The 26,694-nt window shown below is 40.5% G+C and overlaps 1 protein-coding gene across 2 annotated transcripts in view; it reads right to left on the bottom strand.

Moving 5' to 3' along the window:
* LOC145438202 (uncharacterized) overlaps window positions 1-26,110 on the bottom strand; it is a 132,302-nt gene extending 106,192 nt beyond the window's left edge. The window contains exons 1-6 of one of the 2 annotated variants that reach the window (XM_080315586.1): window positions 25,500-25,650; window positions 15,626-15,775; window positions 5,720-5,815; window positions 4,206-4,301; window positions 3,710-3,802; window positions 1-63 (exon numbers count right to left, since the gene is read on the bottom strand). In XM_080315586.1, coding sequence (XP_080171712.1) covers window positions 1-63; window positions 3,710-3,802; window positions 4,206-4,301; window positions 5,720-5,815; window positions 15,626-15,775; window positions 25,500-25,520 — 519 coding nt within the window. In that variant the 5' untranslated portion in view covers window positions 25,521-25,650. Of the gene's footprint in view, window positions 64-3,709; window positions 3,803-4,205; window positions 4,302-5,719; window positions 5,816-15,625; window positions 15,776-25,499 lie in introns of both variants that reach the window. The other variant, XM_080315587.1, reaches the window with a different exon arrangement.
* Window positions 26,111-26,694: the final 584 nt, after the last annotated feature.

The raw sequence follows: 26,694 nt of genomic DNA on the forward strand, positions 1-26,694 counted from the left end.
TTGCGAATCATACACCGCTTTGTGAGCCATTCCAATTCCGTCAGCAGTGATCTTCATCGCTTCCTGAAAAATTAAACCTGTTTGAGGGGCAAGTCTCGTGCGTATTACTTCGTCTGACAAACAGAGATAGTATAAGTAGTAGGGTAGTAAACAGTGATGTTTGTGACTTTGGTGGAAACCTTTTCAAATTTTTACTTGGGTATTAAGTGTAGGTCCAGGACACACCGAAACAATACTTTTGAAAAATATATATTTTGTTACTCGGAGTATTTCAAAATGACACTTATCACGAGTTATCGTCTGCTTTAACAATACCATTAAAAGAAATCGTTCAACAATAATCATTATCGCTAGTTTTGCCGCCTTATGGAGTCTAATTTTAAATTCAAAAAGATGAACGAGAATATATGCAGACACGCACAGTATACAAGTTGATACGTTTATTTTCAGATTATAGACGATTTCTTTGTACTGGCATATCCTGGGTTGACGAAATGTAATTACCATCAGAGCGAACCAACGTGTCAACTTATCTCACGACATTTTGGGCTGTGAGAGATCCATGTTAGGTATTGGTCACTAACATTCAGCGTATTGTTAACAGTAGTCAGGAATGTTTCACCCCGTTTGTCGATCATAACACCCTGGAATGTTGAGTATTTCGATTGCCTAAAAGTGCTGTCGACGTTGCGCTGCTATAATAGGGGAATACCATTATGTGAAAAGAGCCTATCTTCACAAAATTCAACAAATATATTGGCAGAAATTGGTCCTAGTGGATACCTCATAGCTCTGCAATCGTTTTGTCTGTACAAATTATTGGATAAGGTAAATTCGCAGTAGCAAACTATGGTTCGCATCCGTTGTACGAGAATATCTCATCAAAAAGTAGCCATCGTAAAATGTATCTGTGCGTCTTTCATCTGCGCTGACACTTCTTCTTGAAAATGAACTTGGATGATTATTGGATGCGAATAAATCCATGCGTCGCATATCGTTGCTACATGTTAATCGTATGGGACAGTGTTTCTCAAACTTTTTCAAATCGCGCACCACTAATTTTCTTACCACACGGCGTACCACCAACTTGATTTTCGCTACACGGCGCACCACTTGAATCAATTACGTTACTTGAAAGTACCAGTATTTATTGGTTATTTTTGTTAGTACTATACCGCATCACCAATGGATAGCAAGAACGCATCATTTAATGATATAGTTGCAACTGTTTCTTATGCATAAGCTCGACGATCTGAGGCATGCCATTACATACACCTACCACCTAAAAAGCTATATCGCGTACCACAGTTTGAGAACCACTGCGGTAGGCAATCAGTCAACGAAAAACTCAAAGATGTCAATCCATTTTGCCATCTACACGTGACAACATAATATACCAACAGCTGCATGACCAAACATCTCATTGAAATTGGTAATGGTTGATGGTGTGACTGATCAATAACGTACAAAGCCGCACTACCACAGGTTGCCAAAGTAGTCATTATTTGTATTGAAGTAGAAGAAAAAACGACGTAACTTATTATTCAATTACAAATATAAGTAGCTATTTTAAGTCATTCAAAAACAATTTTAAGTGGAACTAGAATCGGAGCTGTGGACTCGGAGTCGGAGTTTCGCTAATCCCCCCCCCCCCCTAATAAAGGCGGAGGCGGTGTCTCAAAAAATATCACTCTTTGTAGTCGGATTCGGGGTCGTGAAAATATTATTGGCGAGATCGGTGTCGGATTTTGTGAAAATGCTCCAGACTCTGACTCCAACTTATTTAATATCAAAAAAAGTGCCTAAATATACTAATAATAAATAATATAGGATTTGCATCTAGCAACAATCACTGCTATTAGTAGGGTTGTATTTAAAACAAACATGTTTGAAACAAGGCCTTGGTCTAAAACACGTTTTTTCATTGTTTTTTAAGATTTTATAAAAGCTTATAACATATTAAAAAAAGAAGGACATTTATAAATAAATAGTTCCTTGATAATTGTACACTGAGTATTTCGAGCTGTGCTACAATGAAACAATTTTGTATGCCATCGAGAATAATATGGTTGGATGTGTTTGATGATTATATGAAAGTCATTTAACCAGGGGTGGCCAACCTGAGGCCGTAAGAGTTTTGTGTGGCTGTCGACACGCAATTCAATGGGTGCGCCCTGACCGCCGTCGACATGCAAATTGAATTTATGAATTGACTCCAGAATATTTAGGAGATTTTATTAATCTTGAAATTCAATGCGGCTTCGTATTTCGATTTTAATATAGTATCACCATTTGCAATCTCAGCCCCGGAGTACAGATGCGAACAGCAGAGGAAAATAATGAGCCCGATATAGAAATACTAACTCGAAACCGTCTGTTCCTCACGAAAGAAATATTTTTCTGGTACGTTTGAGCAATTACAATATCTGTCAACTGCACCAACAATTCTGATCGGAGGTCAAGAAATAACAGCATGCAACAAAGTGTTTAATAAACAATTGGCCCACCAGAAGATACATCATCATTTATAACTTGCCCTAAATTTTCGGAAACACCTCCTCCATCTACTCTACTGGTGAATATTCTCAGATTGACTGAGAGAGGAAATATTTTTTGATGGTAATATGTGAAACTACTAACATTAATGACGAAATTCAATCGTGAATTAGCAAATTCCAGTATCTGTTCATAACATGACCATCGCCACTCAAATTTTCGGTGCGTATAGTAAGCCGATGTGCATCAATAGATTAGTCCGCAGAATACTGCAAATGGACATGGACAGATCAATATGTGTATTTTGGGTACAATTAGTTCATTACGACTATGCCCGGGAATGCGTTGTGGCATATAATTATCGAAGTCAATAGGAAGTACTATTGAAGTCGGATTTGGAGTAGGAGTTGGAGTGAGTGGTAAAATTTACCGACTCCACAGCCCTGGGTAGGATATGAAAGTTCCAAAAGTATTCAAATAAGTAGATATTGCAGAGACGCCCAATATTTAGTAGTGGGTCGAATTTAGTTGCTGAAGAAACTGCAGGGTGACTCATCGTGACTAATGCAAAATGAGTGAATGACTGATGACACTGCAAATTCGTGCAAGTTTCTGAAATATAATAACTATAGTTAATTTCTTACGGGGGTCTATTTTGCCAAGTCAATATGGCACTTTCCCTCATAAACGAGATGGGAACTTATCTTAAAACTAATTTCTACTAACATTTTCCAAAGTCTTAGGAGTAAGTATTTTGCCTAAAACTGTTAAGTATAATTACGAGTGATAATAAAGTATAGGCCTAAGCATGCGCTTTAGTAGGTGATGCATATAGCCCAAACCTACTTGAGTACTCCGACAAAGGAGAAGTACTTCGTTACTTACTACTTCTAACTAAACCATTATACCATACTTGAGATAGAAGTGGGAACCCAAAAGTTTGAAATGTATATGTGGTGTATGACGAGGCTCGTGGCAATTTATCAATTAGTGATCCCTAGTTCTGACACCGCATGTATGCAGATAATTCTTGAACTGGGGATGAACGAGACTGACGAAACCGTATGACCAACCGTACTATTTTGAACTAAGCTAAGTTTTGGTGGTACTTTCAAATTCGAGGTGTTTCGGTAAAGTGATAATAAATACATCTCTAATATCATAATGTCTCAAACTTGAAGCGTCTTAATTCGATGAAAGGAGCAAGGTATACCTGCAGTTCTTTTATCGACGTTTTCATGTCTTCTCTTTCAACAGTGGATGTTGTGACGTTCTTTATGATATCGGTTAAATCTTTTTGGATGTCCTTGAATAATTGTTGATGCAATAAAATCTCCAGTCATTCAAATAGCTAGCCGCACAGGAAATTTTGGATTTGAGATTTGGGATGACACACCAGCATGTTATATTTTCTATTATGATGGGAATCAGATTTCAACAACATAAGATAGTGACAGACAATGAATAATGCGCAAGACCAATGGCGCAATGATTCGACTGTGAATCAGAAATCAGCTCCACTTACCAATAAAATTAGTTTATAGTATTACGTTATTAGTAATTATATGAACTATCCGACACTTTCTTAAAATACTGACTCTGTGAACTTCACGACATCGCAAAGAAATAGTTTCGATACCCGACAATATTGTTGCGTTCCGTGATATAAAATATTTAGGTGTTTAATTCTAAAAATGATACCATTATACCTCCCGTGTTTTCAATATCGACGTTTTCAGCTTTTCTCTTTCTCGAGTTGACTCGATGACGGTCTTGCTGATCTCGAGTTTGTTTCTCTTTAACTCCTTCAATAATAATAATAGGTGAGTTGGGATGATGTCTTGAAAATCCTCAAAATTCCGAAGAATGATATGTAGTAGGTCTACGTCCTCTGTTCGCGCATTTACGTCAACGGCTCTCATTTTTATTTGACAGAGGTGGTTGATTTAGTTTCAGTAGGTATCGTGTACAGTGCATTATTATAGGCCAGTGGTTCCTAACCTTTTTCGATTATTCTCCACCTTAACAACCTGAACACAAATTTTTGCCCCCCCCCCCGCCCCCCATATTTAAGGATCCGAAAAATAGGACATTTAATATGTAAAATTTTTACCGAAGTCTGATCGGTGGTGAGTTTACTGAAAAAAACCATTTTTTCGAAGTGGTAGGTGCTCCGAAAACCGGTTTCCGTGTCTACTTTCCATTGAGTTGACCTTTTTGCGCGTCATATGCACAATAAGCCGTCTACGCGAGTATTTTTGACCAAGTTTAATAAATATATCCCACCGGACGTTCTAAAATTTCGTCCCCCATCGCCTCAAGTCGCCCCCTTGTGGTATCCCCCCCTTTCCCCAAAATTGCCCCTGGGGGCGATATCGCCCACCATGGAAACCACTGATATAGGCTATCACTTCACGGTAATGTAGGGTTGGAATTAGCAATATGTCACGTGACGTCATGAGGTTAACGTTCGCGTTCACACAGAACCTTTCAAAAAGGTTCGCCTTCACACGAGACTGAACCTTTCAGAGGTTCAGACCATCCCTAATAGACATTTAGTTTCATAGTGCACCATATCAATTGGTTTCAACAATTTGAGACCGCGGGTATACAGTTACTTACGGAACTTAGCAGTTCTACTCATGCGTAAGCTATATAATGTCGTTTTGCATGTATATTACACTCTATATTCGTTACTAGATTTAAAAATAGCGGGCGAGTCAATCTGTATTTCAAACAGTTAGCAAAATGCAATGACGTAATCACGCCTCGTACTCCGAAAAGACAAGTTAACTTGAGTTGTGACTTGACTCGTGACTTGACTTGACTTGACTCGACTTGACTCGAGTCACCTTCAAAAATCGAATGACTTGATTTGACTGAGTCAAAATGTGCAATGACTCGAGATGAATTGTGACTCGAAGGTGAACTTGATCCCAATACTGCGAGCGGGTCATTCGGGAGTGGGACTAGAAGAATGACTTTTTTCAAGTCAACACCAGAACATTATCGTTAAGAAGTGGAGAAATCAGGAGTTGAATCGGAAAGATGACATTTTTTTAGTCAACACAACAAGATTTCCAATACAAAATTTTAGAATCAGCATCAACCGAATATTCCCATCATCTCACATGGTTCAAGACATCGTAGAAATCTAGACAATCATCGCCTGGTGTCCTGAGATGGAAGAGACGTCATGTTGGAAAATGAACGCATTATATACCTGTTCCGTCTGCAATGTCCAAGTATCCAATTTTTTTTTGTTTCTAATTGATCTGTGTACGTTCCTCAATATCACGGCTTCGTGTCTTTCAAAATCCTTCAAAAAAAATACAGTTGGTCTAGTAGGGTTGTCTGAAATTTGACAAATTTCGAAATGCTTGTTTGTAAAGATTCATTCTGTAGATTATTGATAAAATGCCTTAACGAGTCTGCAATACGATCACAAAAAGTCGTTAACATTTCACAAAAACCGTTTGAAAGTAGCTGTTGGTGATGAGCGGTAAGACGATGAATGACGGGCAATCACGAACACAGGATCATAATTGAGTAGAGCCTGTAATATAATCTCGTGATCGGTTCACAGGTGGATTTACCAATCATTGCCGATAATTATTGTTTTCTGCTGTATTGTCTTGATTTGCTGTCCTGTCTCTTGGTAGCACTGCAGATATGATAACTTACCATTGTTCATTTTGCCATGGAGAGTCCATAATATCCCGCAACAACCCCGGAAGGTATTGTCCAGTTGCAAAATGTATATAATAGTGTCACCATGTTTTGCTCACGTGAGTAGTAGTTATGATCGGTCAACCGGTGGCAGGGGCTCTTATGGGCGCGGTCGCATGCTAATGCGAAACTCGTGGTCGCATGCTAACGTTTTCAGGTATAGGCTCCATTGGCATGATAGCGTTACGGAGATAGGCATCAGTCGCATGCTAACGTTTTTGGGTATAGGCTGCGGCGACATGCTAACGTGAAAACTCGTGGTGGCATGCTAATGTTTTTAGGTATACGTGCGGCGACATGCTAACGCAGTGGTTCTCAACCTTATTGGCCTCGCGGCACACTTTGAAAATGAAGAATAGTTCGCGGCACACCAGCACAGTGGTTGTGAACTCTTTTGTTTTACGGCACAGGCAAACTAATAGAATGCGTAGCAGCAACCACAGTCTTACAGAGGTGGTCACTGACGAAGTACTTCAACCTTTTCCGGGTTTTCTTTTATCTCTACGGACATGTCACAAATACGTCGACGAATGGTATCATTTGACATGGGAATCGTTTTCAATTCTTCCCAAACATTTTTTTCACAATTTTATTGCAGGCCGGAAGAAGAACTTTATCCGCTTCAGTGTGAGGTTTTGAATTATCAGCTATTATCGCTGGTACCACATAACTGGCCTGCTGAGATATCGTTCAAACTTCAGGCTGAGCTTAATTTCATAACATTGGCTTGACAATAAAGTCTGCCCACTACCGCATTGTCGATGTAGTTAACCGTCGCATCGAAGAGACCAATCACGATCGTCACTAACAAATACAGAGGCGTAGAGGTGTAATATACATGGATGCCAAACGCATTTCCACGCAGATCGTGTAATAGCACCTGTGAGAATAGCAATACCTCAATAGTGTTAGTGGCAGCCACCCGCAGTTCAATTGTAATTACAACAAACCGGGATAATAAACCTCAGCGACGGGGAAATTTGTTTAACTGATATAAATTGATCAACTTTACTTCTCAATTCTCAAATTTGTCGCCTGCAACATACTGTTGCGCCCGAGCCTACATTTTACCTGCAGTGCTGGCACGCTACCTAACAATCGCAATGTGAATATCTGTTGGCAATTCCAATTTTTAAACATGAATATCACTTCCAAATGAGTTCATTTCTCGCTGGTGGGAATGCCTTCTTAGGGGTTGGAGGTATATATAGGCTCATACTCGTCCTCCGATCTGCAAAAGCAGTGTCTTACAAAAAGTGAGTTATGATCATCGATGACGAAAACATGTCAAGAATACGACTACAAATAGAAACAGAAAAATGTCATCAACCTGCGCCATGTCCCTGTTCTGCCTCCGGTTCTGATGAAGGTGACAAGTAAAAGGTGAACACCTTCGGTCACACCTCAGCAATATCACGATCCAATTGCGCGAGTTTAGTTTATCACCGTCCCAAACGATACTATATGTGAGCAAGCTAGGGTATCACACCAATTGACGGCGGAGGCCCCAGTTTGATTCATGGCAGTGCAGTAGCAAGTTACGAAGCGTCGCAGATTTAAGGGATTCTTCGCCCCGGGCGAGATAGTGTAATGGTTATGCGTCAGGCTTCTCGAGCGGTAGGTCTTGCGTTCGATCCCCGGCCGGGTCATACCAAAGACTGGAAAATTGGTGTCCGCAGCTATCCTGTTAGGCGCTCAGCAATCACGGATAGCATGGAGGAGAAAAAAAACGGGGGCGCAGACTAGATGACCTCATGGGGACGTATCGCAACTCCGTCGTCAAAGCATCTCGATGGTGCAGGCGAAAAAGAATATCATATCTCTCTCTCTCTCCCTATACGTTGCTGTGCTCGAAGCAACTTTACAATAAAAAGCCAAGAGAAAGACCAAATCCATGACCCAATGGGGATGCCAGATTGAGATATACTAGATTGAGATACCGTAACAATGGTTGTGTCGACATCCTGATATCTGTTCAGTGCATCGTATTGTACATCGCGACTCTTGATCGGGTAAATTCAACAGAAAAACCAACAATGGCACACTCAAAATTTGGATTTTTGTTATACTTCGACATAGTTTACCACATTTGCTCACGGCACACCTGATCAGTCCAATTGGCACACTGGTGTGCCGCGGCACACCGGTTGAGAACCACTGTGCTAACGTATCAGTTGTAGGGCGGGGTAATGAAGTAGTGTTTCGGCGGCATGTAAACATTTGAACTGTGGTCATCGTCGACACGGTAAATAGTCACGTGATTGATCCGTACTTAATGTGTATATCCCAAATTATTATATATGACCGATTCGAGGTAATCCTAACGTTTACGGTGAATGCGACTTCAATATATCGTTATTCTTATGGACGCGGCGACATGGTAACGTAGCTGATATAGACCTGACAGTATGATATCGTTACGGTATAGGGATCGCTCACACGGTTCTACATGAAGACGTCGTAGTTTTGTCGTGACAAATGACCGATCGTGTTCTAACTCAAGTCTTTTCTCGCTGTCTTTTGATTCGTACGTAACCTGGATAATTCCAACTTTCAGTTCGGATTATTCGCACTTTCCATACCGCTGCTTCGCACCTACAGAATAGTCTGCTGTTCACAGTCGTGACAAGAATCACAAGTATAGATATTTATACATTCATTGTATTTATTACTCTGAAATCAAACTCTTCACAAAAACACGCACAATCGTATCATTAACTTTTTGATCATCACCAAAATAATTCTAGTATTCCTCGGCTGAAAATCCTTGAGCTCTTTTTATCAAGAATGCTATAGCATAATCTCCACAGACATCCGAAGTTTTACTCTGTAACTGTTTCCCAGTCACGGAAAATTCATCCGGCTCCAGGAATTCAATTATCTGGGGTTTTAGTGGTTCGAAGCCTAGTGAATCATGAAAATGAGTATCCTCATCTCTGCATATACACACCCAATGAGACCCGGGTAAGCTCGACTCGTCGTAATTAATGGTAATAGCGAATTTTCCGCTAATTGGTTTATGGGTAACTGGTCTACTGGATAAGTCCCTAGATATAGACTTCGTGTGTCAGGATGGTTATAGGGAATGTCATTGATCTCAGACGTATTCATATTTCGACGACTTGTGTTTTTAGATTCAACTGTAGAAGATGTTGAAACTCCTTCAAACATAACAAGGTTATGGAGGTTGGTAAAGGCTTCGATGTAGTCAAAACCAGATGCACAGTTCCTGTCTTATGAAGTTGATAACACCCCAAACTATTATCGGGCATCAAATCGAACACAAAAAGAGTGTATCCATTAACATAATCTTTGCGCGAAATATGTAAAGGTGCCTCGGATTCCCAGCGACCTGTCTGAGAGAATAGTGTCATATAACCTTCGAGTCCGCCAAGTTTATCAAAATTGAAATGAAATTCGTGTCCGTTAATTTGACGCCCATCCACACTTAAAGAAAGATTTTGAACATCAAAGTGTTTAAAGTTGAACGGGTTTTTGGTCCGAACACCGTTAAATGTCGTGGTCTCGACTAAACCAATCACGATCTTCTTCGGCATGGTATCGCTAACTAACTCTCTATCAATTTTCGATAAACCCGCGGCGAATGTATGAGTCGACATTTGCAAGCGTATCCAGGGATACTTGGCAGTATTCTTCTGTAATACCGACTTGTGTGCTAAGCTTACACTTTCAGCGATCTTCATCTGTTTGACATGCACTTCCATTTCTAGTAAGTAGTTAGTATGATCGCTCGTGATTCGCCATTGGTTCTTATGGGCCCTCTGGTGACCTGCCGCGAAACTCGTGTTGGTGACCCCCCCCTCCCATCAAAGTGTTTAAAGTGGAACGGGTTTTTGGTCCGAACACCGTTAAATGCCGTGGTCTCGACTAAACCAATCACGATCTTCTTCGGCATGGTACCGCTAACTAACTCTCTATCAATTTTCGCTAAACCCGCGGCGAATGTATGAGTCGACATTTGCAAGCGTATCAAGGGATACTTGGCAGTATTCGTCTGTAATACAGACTTGTGTGCTAAGCTTACACTTTCAGCGATCTTCATCTGTTTGACATACACTACCATTTGATATGAGTAGTTAGTATGATCGCTCGTGATTCGCCATTGGTTCTTATGGGCCCTCTGGTGACCTGCCGCGAAGCTCGTAATGGTTACCCCCCCTTTTGACCCCCCTTCCGACCCCTCTTCCGCTGGTGACCTGCCATGTGTTCTTATGGGATCTCTGGTGACCCCACCCTTTCAGGTATAGGGCTCTCTCATGACCTGCCGTGAAAACTAGTATTGGTGACTCCACCCTTTTCGAGTCCCTATCGCTGATGACCTGCCGTCTCGTCGGTGATACCACCCTTTCAGGTATACGTTGTGTCGATGACCTGCCGGTCTTGTGTGATAACGTTACGGGTATAGGGATCGCTCACACGGTTCTACATGAAGACTTCATAGTTCAGTCGTGACAAATGACCGATCGCATTCTAACTCAAGTCTTTTCTCTGTTGATTCGTACGTAACCTGGATAATTCCAACTTTCAGTTCGAATTATTCGCACCTTCCATACCGCCGTTTCGCACCTACAGAATAGTCTGCTGTTCACAACCGCGACAAGAATCACAAGTACACGCATATATACATTCATTGTATTTATTACTCTGAAATCAAACTCTTCACAAAAGCACGCACAATCGTATCATTAATTTTTTATGATCTCCATAATAATTCAAGTATTCCTTGGATGAAAATCCTTGAGCTCGTTTTATCAAGAATGTTATAGCATGATCTCCACAGACATCCGAAGTTTTACTCTGTAACTGTTTCCCAGTCACGGAAAATTGATCCGACTCAAGGAATTCGATTATCTGGGGTTTTAGTGGTCCGAAACCTAGTGAATCATGAAAATGAGTATCCCAGCGAGACACCCAGCGAGGCCCCGGTCACTTTCAACTACGTTCTCGGGTTATTCGTACGTTCCACGCCGCTGTTTTCACACTTATAGAATCAATACCAACTATCTCCGCGCGTCAAGAATACCCAGAGAATATTTAATCACTGTATTAATTTATGAACTCGAAATCAAACTCTTAACAAAAACACACATCTTATCATTTGCCAACTCCAGCATCACCAAAAAAAAAATCAGGCGTCGGAATCCATTCATGGGATTTACTACAGGTGAACTGAGATAATCCACAATGAAATATTTTGACTTTGACATAGTTTCAATTGAAATAGATTGACAAACATGACTACCAACTTTCAACCCAGTCATTTTTAGAGATTATACGCATATTGATTTGAAACAAGTAATGAAACCTTACAACTCTATTCACGACTGAGTTTTCCGTTTGTCAAATAGAGTTTCAGTAAATAATATCACTATGGCATCTCGATATTTTAATGTGTTACTACACACAATCGAGTCAATCAATGAAATAGCACCTGTTGTTGTAAATATTTCTAACTTGACAACCACTTGTGCATACCGCGATCGAGTCGCGACGCGATGAGTTAAATCGGAATATTTCAATCTATTTGTCGAAACCTTGAACAAACTATCTGGTTATTTTTTGTTGCAATTGAGTTAACGGAAATAGTATTACGTCTCGACATTTTAACATCTTACCATACTCCAAAGAGTCAACAAGGAAAAACCTTGTCGAGTAAATCCGTTTGTACCTCACCCAACCAACTCAACAGTAGCCGTATGGAAAGTAGACAAGATTATGCGAGTACATACAATCGCTACAGTCTAAGATCCATATCAAGTTCGGTTGTAGTCATATACCGCCAACTCGTCTTTTTTGTTCAACTGTAAAAGTCGTTACTATTCTGTAAGATAAAGTATTTACTACTCGGTATATTCTGTAACATAAAGTAATTACTACTCAGTGCATGCAACTAGAGATTAACATATGTTTTGAATATACGAGATTTGAAAGTCTGAGCAACGTAGTTAAGAATTCATTTCTTATACGATCAAACGCCGGTGTTACATTGAAAGTTATTATGCTGTAAACCAGGGGTCGCCAACTCGAAACGTGTCTCGGGCTACTTTTCAAATTTCGTGGAGGACCCGGGCCGCATGAACTAAGATTATATCGAGATTAACTAGGCCACACAGCTAAACAACGACGCTATCTCGTCACCTACTCAACCTTAATGAATTGATATCTTGGTATATTTGGGGAACCGGGCTTATCGAACGCCTTGAAATATGAATTAAGGATTGCACCGTGCGTTGATTGATCTGATGGAAGCAGACATGGCGGCGCCTGTATGACAATGCTGTTCTCAAATCCACATTGTTTTCGTCACTATCGACGGGAAATGGCTTTGAAGTGACATTGCTGTCGCTAAAATACATTCATTAAATACGATATATTCCTTGCATATATGGATAAATGGGCGAATGATGTATCGATTCAGCAATCCGGCCCGCGAAGTACTTAATTTCCCTATATCCGGCCCGCCGACTAGAGAAGTTGCCCGCCCCTGTCTTACAGGAAGGTCGTTCAAAACAAACAAAAGTCGAGCAACGGTGCGAGATTACTCGTAGGTTTACATGAAATCGGTTATCAAATGCAGCCACACTACTGACAATTCAACCACATTATTATCATCCTTGCTACGCATCCAGACCCGTGTCTGAGGCAGACATGGGTTAATCGTGATTGATAGGGATGTGTGAACGTGATGTTCACGTTCGCGTTCTGTGTGTGAACCTCAGAAATTTAGAGGTTCACGTTCACAAACGAACCTTGGAATAGGTTCTGTACTGTGAACCTTTTTCAAATATTACAATTTTCACTTCAATAACATCTCTGTTTGAAATCATTTGCATTTCAACTTCGCACTACTCTATGCATGGCGCTGGCAGCATGAAAAAAATCAACACCAATCTCAAAAATTTTATTTGCTTTCTTACAGAAGTTTGCTCGAAATATTTATCTTTTCGTTTGTGAATATTTAGTGACTCTCTGCTGTAAGCTTGACCCGCAATCACACAACACCAAGAGCGAAATACACTACATGTAGGTAGTCAGCGAATGATGCTTATTAAACAAATCAATTAAATTGATATCGTTGTCTGATGTAAGAAATCTATCAGGCGTACGCGGTCAATCTTGATTGACTTCTAAAAAATCCTTAACGTGGGCCGTGCTACAAGTCGGCAGATACGGAATCAAATATGCAGAATATTGGTCCCGCAAATTAAGAGCAAAGAGCAAATTAACATTCCACAAAACATGTCAAATCCCCAAATTTTTGGTCCCGCTTTACGCGCCGATGTTTGCTACATATGTTTTCATAAATGTAGAGGGTTATTAAAATTCATGTGAAACGAATTGCGCTTTTATATCGTCAATTTCCCGTTAAAACACTGTCGTCACGCTTGCTAGGGTTATTTTCAACAAAATGTTTCGAATTAGGTATTATATCCCGCGGCGCACAGCGTGTGAAAATCGAAGAAGGATGCCCTGTATATCACTTTTGAGAGTGAGAGTCCCTTGTACGTGAAATATGTTTTGAAGCTTTGTGCATGAAATGAATAACTAAATATACTTGTATTTGAGAGCTACGAAATTAAATCGTCAGAATATTTCTTCATCGTATCATAAAGGATGATATTATATCTAGTGTTGTAGTTCACAACCTCTCACGAAAGTTATATAATATGAGTTGCTTTGTTTGGAATACATTCATGTTAAAATTAATAACTGGGTACAGTACTAAACTTAATGTGAGCAGATATATGCATCCCATTCTCAGTTGACTTACTTAGTCATACAAAGCACTGAGACAAAATCCAATACCATTATACTTTCCCCGTATTGCCAATCGCGGATGTGAATTCGGGATGGTTGGAACCACAAGGTATGATACCGTACCCGATTGTTGTTATATAACAACCTTGATTTGACCCTGAATATACCACGCACAATTATTATATGGTTTATTATAGTCGAGTGGTCCTCGAGCGGAATTAAACCCGACATATTTCCGATACTAAAGTCCCGAAAAGACCGACTGGACTTTGCCTCTTACCAGGACCGAAACTGCTGCAACCAAAACCCCAATCGGTGAGCTCGAAGGGTGCCCTAAATTATTTCGGTCAATGAACATAAATTACACATCATGTTTTGACGACTCCGCATTATAATTATAGAAAATAGAAATAGGCATTTCGGCATCGGCCATTACCACGCCACGATTCACGATGACATATGAAGTTCCGGCCAATGTGGGACTCCGAGAAGTGTGTCAAAAAGATCGTCAGCGAGAAAACCTTAGCCGAAGAGGATTGCCCTTATGTTGACCGTAAACTTCGATGTATATAAGTCGAATTGTCCATAGGTGCTTAAATCGCTCGTGCCGAATTATCATTTCGTCGTGATCTGCACCCACAGGACAAATAACATATATCAGAGAAATATTATTTGCCAGTGAAGAAACAACAATTTTGAATCGTGTGCTTACTTTAGTTTAATACGTTTATGCATTTCAATATCTTTTGACTATATAACGGACAAGAGGTAACAAAATAACAGCATGTAACGAAGTAATTGTACCAACGGGCACGCTCGAATATGTTCATTTATTATTAGTTACGTGGCCTTCATTTTCCAATACAACAGCTCACTCAGCGCTACTGGTAAATCTGATTACCTGGGTGAGAGGATAAAAAGTTTATAGCGACATATATATGCAATTACCACCTATTCATTCATGCATCATAGAAAATTTTGACACCTAGGCCGACCAGGCCACACAAACTTTGCTGACCATCGAAATCATGCAATGCGGTTCTTGGGAGCGAAACCCCCAGAAGTCAGGTTTATCACGCTATGGGCACGCAAGACGATCGTTTTTAGGGGGTTGACAAAGTGCTGTTACGGCCCTCCCTATTACCCATTGCCTTTATTACAGTCCTTACAATATGAGGTGGGCGCTAGAGCACGATAATTTTTTAAAGGGGCGCTGGAGGAAAAAAGGTTAAGAACCACTGGACTAGAAGAATATGCGTATTTGTTTGTATTCAAAATCTTTTTGCGTTATTTTCACTTTTACATCTGATGAACGAGCGGCGCTCCCAAAGCTGGTACAATAAATATAATTATTACTTTGCGAGTGGACGTTCAATAAGGCGTGAAAGCAACCGAGATCTCATTATTGAATAATACTGCAATTGGAAACAAACTGCACAGTGCACACGTACTTCTAAAAATGTATATTTGTAGAAGTACACTATGTTACTGATCACCGCTGGCCAAAAGTGACGCTTCAAAAACGGTCTATAACAAGGTGATGTATTCTTACTCAAGATGTGTAAAGTCTCGTCGCGACCCCACATGTAACCGCACCTTAAATCGGAAAACGAACCCATACCGTATCTATTCTCAACATCTGTCTTTTCTGATTATCTTGTTCAAGAGTTAACGTATTGAGAGTGTTCCTCATGTCAGCTAACTGCTCTCTCGTCGAGGTAATCGGTTCAGGCGACGTCGCAGCACTGTTACTGTTCGTCGGATTTGCAGGCTGAAATTAAATAGACGGGTGTCACGTGATCGGCATAAATTTTGCATCATGTGGCGCATCGGTTTTTGATAACTATACGGATAGGTTTTGGTTTGTGTGAACACGAATACTGAATCATCAGAGTTGGCATAACGCACACAAACGTGAAGCGAACTGTCGCACCATCACTAGTGATAACAATTGACCCAAGACGTCATTTGTTTTCGAGTGCTTCTCATATTTATATACATTTACTTCCACTTAATTCGGACACGGAATAATCAGGATAACCGTTTTATGCTCAGGAACGGGACAAGAATTTAAATTGCACTTAAAAAACTCCGGTTAATCCTATCAAGTCTCCGCTTACTTTGAACACATTCTCGCTATTTCTGTCGTTTGGTTATGAAGACATAAGCAGTGCGTCGTTCGTTTTAACATAAAATGGGTGATTATGGTGAAATAAAGTACATCAACGCAGTAACAATCGACAATTAGCTCATGTAAGGCCGTTCCTTTATACCAGGGGCGGGCAACTTCTCCAGTCGGCGGGCCGGATTAGGAAAATTAGGTACTTGGCGGGCCGGATTGCTGAATCGATACATTATCCACATATACAAGGAATAAATCGTATTTAATGAATGTATTCAAACGACAGCAATGTCACTTCAAAGCCATTTCTCGCCGATAATGACGAAGACAATGTGGATTTGAGAACAGCATTGTCATATGGGCGCCTACATGTTTGCTTCTCTCTGATCAAGTAACACAAGGTGCAATCCTTGATTAAGATTTCAAGGCGTTCGATAACCCTGGCACCCCAAATTGACCAACATATCAATTCATTAGGGTTGAGTACAGCGCAAATGCCGATAATGCAAGGCTTCTCGCTTCGACGAACTTACGCGTAAGCTCCACTCTCGTACGCTGCGCTCACACGTAGGCTATATAATAACATACAGCAGCGGTTCTTAACCTTTTTTCCTCCAGCGCCCCCTTTCAAAAATTATCGTGCTCCAGCGCCCCCCAACTTCATATTGTAAGGAATGTAATAAAGACAATGATTAAGAGGGAGGGCGGTAACAGCACTTCGTCAACCCCCCCCCCAAAAAAAAAAAACGTTGGCCCTGGGCCTCCATCGGGTGATAAACCAAACTTCCGGGGGACTTCACTCCCAGACCCCCATTAGGCTGTCCGCTATTTGCTGATAGCCTATTAGGTATCTACATTGGGTGTCCATTTACTGAGGCAGCCATTCTCGCCTAGTCGCGCGAAGCGCGAAAAATTTCACTCATTCATGATTGAATTGGTCAATATCATCGGGGATTGCATGTAAATTGAGATTAATTTTTATCCTCTCTCTGCTCACGTAAACACATTTACCGGTAGAGCTGAGTGAGGTGCAATGTTCCCTCTAAGCTGCGCACGTGCGCAGTGCTGACACGGTCTCTGCGCACAGAAAATCTACGTTGCGCACAACAAATCCGAAGTTAGTATCTTTTTTTAGTCGTTACGCACTGTTGTCCAAGGGTCAGCGCAGTGAGTTGTTGAGTGTGCGCAGACTCATCAAAACTTAAAGCGAACACTGTGAGGTTTCTTGGAAACTGTAGGGCCCGTTACTAATAATTAAACATATTCGGGCGGGCGAACCCGCTGGTATGACTTCGTTGCATGATGTTATTTCGTGACCCCCTGTCTGCAATATCAAAAAATATAGAATCGCTCAACGGGGATATCGCCCAACAGGAATATCCCTGTCGCCCAATCGTACCAAACTAAAAGACGCACACGATTTCAGATTGGTATTTCTTCACTACTGACTTATAATTTTTCCCTGCCAGATGAAATTCGTCTTCTGGGGTTCAGATTGCCAAGACAGGAACATTCGGTGTCAGTCATTTAGGTGCCCATGGACAATTAAACCTAGGCCTATATGTATTTTGAGGGCTATATGTAACGAAGTTTCGGTGTTAATTTGCTCTGAATACTCATTAAGGATATGTCCTATCACCACATCATCTACTGCGAAGCCATTTTTCTCCAGCGCCCCCCATACCCCCCCCCTGAGCCCAGCGCCCCCCATATCGCCCCCTGAGCGTTTCCGCCCCCCATCAAAATCGCCAGCGCCCCCTGGGGGGCGCTGGGGGCAAGGTTAAGAACCACTGACATACAGTCAAGAACGTAACAGCACTTCGTCAGCCCTTTTCCCAAAAACGTGGATATTGGGCCCCCCTAAACGCTAAACAAGCGAAACGGGCAAAAATTTCTACAATTCATGATAGAATCGGTCAATGGGATCGGGGATTGCATATATATTGCTACCATTGTTTATCCTCTCTCTGTTCACGTAATCATATTTACCGGTGATAGAGCTGAGCGAGGTGTCTTGGAAAATGTAGGGCCCCTAAATAATAATTAAACATCTTCGGGCGGACCCAGTGGTATAATGACTTCGTTACATGATGCTATTTCGTGACTTCCTATCTGATATGTCAAAAGATATTGAAATCGCCCAAACTTACAAAACTAAATGACGCACACGATTTCAAATTGATATTTCTTTACTGGCTAATAACTTTTCCCTGCTGTATGGCATTTGTCTTATGGGGTTCAGAGCGCCAGGATAGGAACATTCGTCGCCAGCCATTTAGGCGCCAACGTACATTTAAACATATGTATAATTGTATATATATATCGAAGTTTTCGGTCAGCACAAGGGCGGTCCATTTCGGCCAAGGTCTTTACGCTGCTGATCGTTCTGGCACACTTCTCGGGGTCGCATGTTACAGCATGGCCTATAACTTCATATGTATTGGTGCGTCGTGGCGCGGTAATGGCCGACGCCAAAGTGTCCATTTCTATAAATCATGCGTATTTTATTGGGGGAGGGGTACACAATAATGAAGGCAATTGTCAACATTAAATCACGCCCAGCGCAAAAATTTTTTGAAAAACTTGCATATATTTATAAAGAAATACTTCATAATTCATTTAAATTGTCGAAATAATTTGACCCCCTTCGAGCTCGGCTCCCCCCAATTCGGGGGCTTGGGGTGCGGCAGTTACGGTCTTGCAAACAGTCACTAAAATTTGACGTTTAAACAAGAAGTGGGGAATCTCGGGAGACTGGGATCACATTATCAGGTAAGACGGGAAACTGTCCGCGGGCCGGACAAAATCCCGTCGCGGGCCGGATCCGTCCCGCGGGCCGTATGTTGCCCGCCCCTGCTTTATACGGTGGCGTTTAATTCGACATAGGCTATTTGCTTCCATCTTTTAGAACAGAATGGTACCGAAAGCGAAACGCAATTATTCAAACTTCATTCGAGGCACTGTTTCAGCTACGGCGTAAACATACTGGCCCAACGTGATTTGTGGATTTAGCCTTCAATAAGCATTGATAGTTTTTCCATGAATATAATCTTCTGACCCGGTAAAAGCTTTTTCGTTTAGAGTGGGGCATGGACAAAAGCTGGAGTGGACATCCGGTCAATTTTTTTTTCATTTTAGCCGGAGCCAGATTCATATTTTTTGAGACTGCCGGAGTCGGATCGGGGCTGGATTCGTAACTCTGTGATATGGCCATGGTCATAGTCGAAAATGAGCCTATTAATGAGAATGACCGTTGTAACTACTAACCACGCGCTAGCAGCCGCCAATAGACAACTGTATATTGTTTTTGTCATGTCCAATTGGTTGCAATATTAAATAAATAACTTGAACCCGTACCGTATGATATACTGCTTCTGTAGTTTATCGGAAATAGGTTCGCGTAGACAATTATCATCGGAGATTATCGGATCGGATCTCGGTCATTTTATGAATCCGGCCTAGGAGTCGGACCGGAGTCAGACCAGAGAATTGAAAAAAACAGTTTCAGAATCGGACCGGAGAATTTGTCGATCCTCCCCGCACGGTCTGTTTTGTGGTGTAGATTTATCAAGTGAAGCTAACGTTTTAGCCTTTCCTGCATGGCTTACTACCATATTTGGAGAATAACTGTAACCTTTTAACGCCAAATTTGGCAATTACATAGTAATACACTATACTATACAGTGTCTGATGAATCGCTTGATGTCGAAATCTTGTACATGTACAATTGTACAGTACATCCGACTATCCTGAAGGTATAATTCTCGTACGTCTTACCCAGTCTTCAGAGCTATACGTCTACTTATATTTGAATTTAAATTTTTAATATTTTATACATTTATTTTTTATATTTGAATTTAAATTTACGTCGTTTTTTCCATACTTCTACTTGAGTAACAACATCAAGTACCTTAACCACCTTGGATGATAAATACTGTGAAGTAACCGCATAGCGAATACCTTTTTGTCTGGATCTGAGCAATACGATATTGCCCCTAAATACGTATATACTAACATGCTAATGCATACTAATGCATTCCATACGAAGACGCGGTGCACTTTAAAACCTATATTTCCACAATGCCATATTCTTACTAAAATAAGCTCAACGCTTTAGCGTGGGTTGCACGATATTAGGTTCTACGATATTGCATAACTCATTACACTGTATTGCCCACTACCTCCGGCGATAGACCTTTTCTATGGGATTACCGTATTTTCGTTCCCTAATATATTCCTTTAGGATCACTAGTGCGTAACGATGTTAAGCTCAGTCACAATGCGAAATTTGAAAATGATTTTTAATTGTTCATTGTCCTTATGAAAAAAATATTTATTTTTGTAATCGCAGCCGATTTATCTAATTTGGCTAACGGCGAGGCAGTGCAATTATTGTTATAAATTGCATTTAGTCAAATGGTGATAATGATTTGCCGCAAGCGCAGTAAGCTGTGCGATTTAGTTGTCTCTGCACAACTCTAGGACCTTATGTCCAGACTTGGGAAACTAGATAATTCTAGTTGTCTAATTTCACTAAATTCGAACAAAATGCCAGTGATCTAATTCTAATATAATAGCGAAATGTTTCTATGCTCTAATTTTTATTCTAATCTAATTTATTGTTTTCCGGAGAATTCCTCTTTGTCCGTGACATTTTGCTACAATTCAACAAGAATATTCCTCTCGCGCAGAGAAATCCGGTGCCAAACCGCCATTGCATTGCTTACACCGTATATTCATAGTTGTGACAAATAATATCCATGCTAGCATAGTAGCTCGTAGTCTGCGAACAACCTTATAGTTTCGATCAGTGTTGGGATCAAGTCACTACCTTCGAGTCACGAGTCATTTCGAGTCATTGCCCATTTTGACTCGAGTCAAGTCAAGTCAATCGATTTTCAAAGGTGACTCGAGTCAAGTCAAGTCACTCGATTTTTGGAGGTGACTCGAGTCAAGTCGAGTCAAGTCAAGTCAAGTCACGAGTCAAGTCACAATTCAAGTCAAGTTGCCTTTTCGAAGCACGAGGCATGATAACGTCATTGCATTTTGAAAACTGTCTGAAAAACAGATTGAGTGGTTATTGATTTTGAACCGATGAACGAATATAGACTTTAATATTCACGCAAGAAGACGCTGTATCGCTCACAGATGCGTAGAACTGCTTGACCACAGTTTATAGTTACCAGCCTAAATAGAGGATAGATACGAATTGATAGGATGCAATACATTACCCATTTACAAATCGATATGATACAATTCGAGCCTGTGCAAATGGTTGAGGACTATTTAAACTATATTCGAATTCAATTTCAATAAAACAAGAGGTTTGGTTAAGGTAAAAAAAACAGAGATTAATTACTTTACTATACTAGTTTACGACAACGTAAGCTGTAAGCTTCGATCACTTCGTTTGCGGTCAATTTATTTGAAAGGGAACAATGGAGGCTCAGTAAAACGCACGATCATTAAATGATTGATCGCGCTCACGGTTGCACCAGCGTTTCGCGAACAATCCGAACATATGCAAGATTCAGTGATCTTTATCGACACCGATTATTTGATGACTCGAAATTGACTCGTGAATTTTGCTCCGAGTCACGAGTCAATCCATATTTCTGATACGGCGAGTCAAGTCAAGTCATTTTAGCAAAGTGACTCGAGTCAAGTCAAGTCATTCGAAAACGGTGACTCGAGTCTGACTCGAGTCAAGTCATGACTCGAGTCATCCCAACACTGGTTTCGATCACAAACAGAACAGCAGCAAAGAAAATAGATTGTTAACACAGGCTTGTTCACTTTCATGCCCACAACTACATCAATGAAAAGAGGATATTTGCTTCAGATCTAACCAAAGAAACTATATCAGAAATATATGGAAATATATATCGCAGGAGAGCGTGAGAGCATGAACTGTGAAGTTTTGAGTTACTAGAAAAAGAGAAAATCGTTTTCCTCGTCTCAAGGCTGCTGTTCCAGAACTTGCAGGCATGACTGCAAAATTTGCTCCGCTGGAAGGGGTTTTCAGCCTTCAGCGACAACTGTTTAGTGCAGGGGTCGCCAACTCAAAACGCCTTGCGGGCCACTTTTCAAATTTCGTAGAGGCCGTGGGGAGCAAGAATGCATTATCGAGACAAAATAGGCTACACAGTTGAGCAACTACGTTTTTACAACTTTACGTTTGTACAATGCGATGCTCACTAACATGGGCGATGGGCATGGTTACCACAAAAGAAGTATCATTTTATTATAGAGGTACAAATACAACAGCAAATATCAAGAGGTACAAATACAACAGCAAATATACAGCGGGCCGTGTCTCGGTGACCCCTGGTATCGTGATAAACGAGTCAAGCTTGGTGTATAGTACATACGTTAACCATTCTAATGATTATCGGAAAGCGCTGTGATTTGATATGAGCCGAACTTGATTTTTGCTGTATTTCTTTCTCATTCACAATTTCATTCAATTTCGACGTTGCTGCTAATTCAGAAATTCTGAAACTTGTGTAGCTCTAAATCTATTTCTTATCTAATTTGGAAAAATCTGCATAGTTCTGATTCTAATTCTGATCTACTTTAGAAAAATTGTGTAGCTCTAATTCTAATTTTAATCTAATATAGAAACAGCTGCTTAGCTCTAATTCTAATCTAATTCGGAAAAGCTTAAAATTTTCTAGTTGTCCAAGTCTGCAATGTTTGTATTGTTGTTCATGACGTAACAAGGGAATCATTACCTGTAACACAACAAAGATTTGCTTCAAATACTACAGGTCGCTGTGGTTGTGTGTTGTAACGCCTTTTTTTTACTATCAGTTAGTGCCCCACTACCAAGACACACAGTTTAAGAACCCCTGAGCTAGTACGCATAACCCAATTGCTCTTCATCTTAAGAAAATAGTAAAAAAAAATCGACACGTCATTAAAGACTTTCAGACAGGTTCGAAGCATAAAGTTTTGGCGTGCTAAGATTGTTCGCGACCTACAGATAATGTAGGGTTACCATACGTCTTCTTTTAAGAGGATTTGTCCTCTATTTGGACTTTTTTGAAAGTGACCTCGGAGCACGCCCTTTTGTCCTCTTTTTTGAGATTTTGTCCCGTTTTTTGAGAATTTTGGCCATATTAATAGCAAAATTCGAATGAGATGCCGTAAATCAGCACCGATGTGACCCTCCGGCGGGAGCTGAGCGTGAAAGTTGACCTTTTTTTTAATCAATCACCTGACTATGTGAAGGAAAGAACTGTATTTTAGGCGCTGAGTGAAAAAGTTTACCTTTTTTTTTAGTCAACCGACCACGCAGTGGGATAAATTGACCATTTTTTGAAAATTTTCTTCCGGTTTTGAAATTCTGAAATTCTGAAAAAAGTGTCCTCTTTTCAGATTTCCAAAATATGGTAACCCTAGATCAGGGGTTTTCAACTTCTCTTGTATGACGGGCCGCATTTTAACAGCAAAAGACACTGCGGGCCGCAGAATATTATTACAATCTATTTGTGGGCTACAATTACATTTAGGCTGTTGCAGCCTATTTACCAGTCGTATACGGGCATTTAGTACATTTTTTTGCACTCTCAAGCATTAATAAACAGCGTTCGTAAGTTTTCAGTTGCTGCATTTTGTGAGAATATGTATCTTCCAGTGGCATAAGCAAATCCCTTCATTGAGCGTGCATTGCATTCGTTGCCTGGTCGGTATATTCACCTTCAACCCCTTCCGCCAGAGAACCGAACTCTTTGTTTTAATGCGTGAGCGAGCAAGTATATAACTACGTCAACTTTTTCGTTACAGAGGCCATTATCACATTGAGCTCTCAGTGTTACGAGAAGACGTCTAGCGTTCGGAGTCATTTCTGAGCAGACCAATCAACCCTTCTCATTTCTTTTCATGGCGGGGCAGTGCACCAATAGTTACATAAGTCAGCTTTGTGAAGTTGAAGTTTTTCGCTGGTCCCCTTCCCACATTTGAGCAGCTAGCATTTCCTCTGCAAATATGTCCGCTGTGATAAAATGCTCCCCGATAATTAGCTATGCAATGTCTGCAGAATCGGTGGATTCGCCCAATGCTAGGTTAAAGTAGTCTACTTGGCAACATGTTTCATAACATGCGATAAAAGATCGACTGACATTGCTGTTACTCTTCTGGTCACGGTTGAATCAGACATCTTTAGCTTTGAAATTTGTCAGGTGATATTGTCCTTGCTGCAAAGATCCGGAAACAGCAAATATTCGCACAGCGTGTTAAGGTGTTATTGAAATCACACCTTCTCTAGCAGGTTTCTTGGATTTAGCAATATTCCAAGCAAATTTGAACGATGCGTCTGTAACGTCGTGTGCAATTTCAACATTGCTTCGAATTATGGATTGCCGGGCTTGACACCTAGCTAGCAACGTTTTTTCTTTCTAAGATCAGGCGATATGTCTAATTCCAGAAGAAACTGTCGTGGTATCATTTTAAGCTTCTACGCTTCTTACGAGAACTGTAGTTCGACAAACATGACACATCAGTTTTCCCTTAATATCTGAGAAAGCAAATTCATTGCGCCACACAGAGTTACAAACCCAGTTTTCGTCGTTTAATTTCCTGCTCTTTGCTCTTGTTTCTGTTCAAACCATTCGCGGTGAATGAAACAGTCTTTAAAAAATGTAGTACATAGCGGGATTCTCCTGAACCAGACTCCAGCCGAGTACCCGATTCAAAACAATAACGATCTAAACTTGAGCATAAATCAAGAAACCAGAACACATCAAAGAATGAGTAATCAAACGAAACAGAGACGGTGCGATAAGAGAGCTAAGTAGCTAAATCAACATCTAACAATACCGAGCCAGTAATAATTGCGTTCATAATGAAAGATGTCGCGGGCCGCAAAATATACGTCTGCGGGCCGCGGATTGAGAACCCCTGCCCTAGATAATGGGAAGAAAATGGCATCTGGCACCCTAAAAAAAATGGTTTAGAATGAAATTAAAAAAAAATACAGTTCCACCGGGAACAATTTGTACACAAAAATTCCGCACATCTCCGTTATACCAGTGCTTGCAAACCTTTTTCAGTTCGTTTCATCGAAATTTCATTGTGCGACCCACCATGGGATATGATGACCACTAATGAAAACGTGAATTTTAATGTCGAACTTGATTGATTATTATCAATAAAATTGATATAAGTAATATACGATAATGGACATAATCATAAATATTGATATGTCTTGCTCTCACCGTTACCATAATTTTAATGGAATGGTGTGATAAAGTCAACTGAAGAAAGCCTCTATGTTACAGCCAACGGTTTTATAGCGTTATTTATATTGAATCGCTTTCTCACCTATGTTGCACATTCCTGCTTCATAAATATGAATCGTCCTATTACTTACTCTCGATTTTTTACCTCCCATAGTGAAATCTGTAAAACTGCGTTGTGCTATGTTCGTAGTTGGGACACAAATCGTTGGTTGATGTCTACCGTCTCTAGATTATAATGGTATTATAGGGATTGTATGAGCTGAAATGAATAACAGTATATCAGGAGTATTCCCGTAAACGTGTCCAAGCCGTCAAAGGAAATCTATGCGGTCGTGGACACGTAGTTCAATTAGTATGTGCTGGCGGCAGTCAACATGAAAATTGAATTTACGAATGGACCTCGAGATTTGTTTGATTTTGTAATTTTCTTCGCGCTATGCGCGATTCAATGCGACTTCATATTTTTCGATTTTAATGTAGTAGCTCCCTATACAATCCGAACCCCTGAATACAGATGCGAACAGCGGAGGAAAATGAAGCATCTAATATAGAAATACCAACTAGGAATATAGTGTGCCATTCGCGAAAAAAAAATTGTTTCTGGTAAAATTTGGCCGATTCCAATATCTTACCATTATATATACCGACAATCCTGATGGGAGGTCAAGAAATAACATCATGCAACAAAGTGACTAATAACAGTTGACCAACCCGGATATGCATCATCATTCAAAATACCCTAAATTTTCGAAAACACTCTCTCCATCAACTCAAACCAGCACAACGATATGCTTTCTAACATGAGCGATGGGCATAGCTACCGCAAAAGAATCAGTATTCTATTTAAAAAGTAAAAATGGAACAAGAAATATCTTGATTATCAAATGCAAACTGTAAGCTGCACACGATATCCGACGACGCTTTTAAGCGACTAAAGAATCGATATTATTGGGGCTAGCGATATAGACGTCAGTAGCTGAAAGACTGTCTCCGCCTAACGCTTGACGTTGTGGGGAAGCACTAAGCTGTTTTCTAAGCGTATCGGTCTTGGCAGTGTCTGGGCCATTGCACGTCAAGGAAATATATATATTCATATCAGCTGATTCTCCCTCGATCGAATGATGTTTTCATCAACGAAACCTGTTCAGCAATAGTGAGGAATAGCGATGTTGGACTCAGGCGAATAGCTTCTTTTGACACAGTGTTGGGATGACTCGAGTCACCTTTTTCGTATGACTTGACTTGACTCGAGTCACTTTGCTAAAATGACTTGACTTGACTTGACTCCTCGTATCAGAAATGTGGATTGACTCGTGACTCGGAGCA

The sequence above is a fragment of the Botryllus schlosseri genome, chromosome 4, assembly GCF_051294905.1.
Source record: "Botryllus schlosseri isolate E-star chromosome 4, Bs_hap1, whole genome shotgun sequence".
NCBI classification, from domain to species: domain Eukaryota; kingdom Metazoa; phylum Chordata; class Ascidiacea; order Stolidobranchia; family Styelidae; genus Botryllus; species Botryllus schlosseri.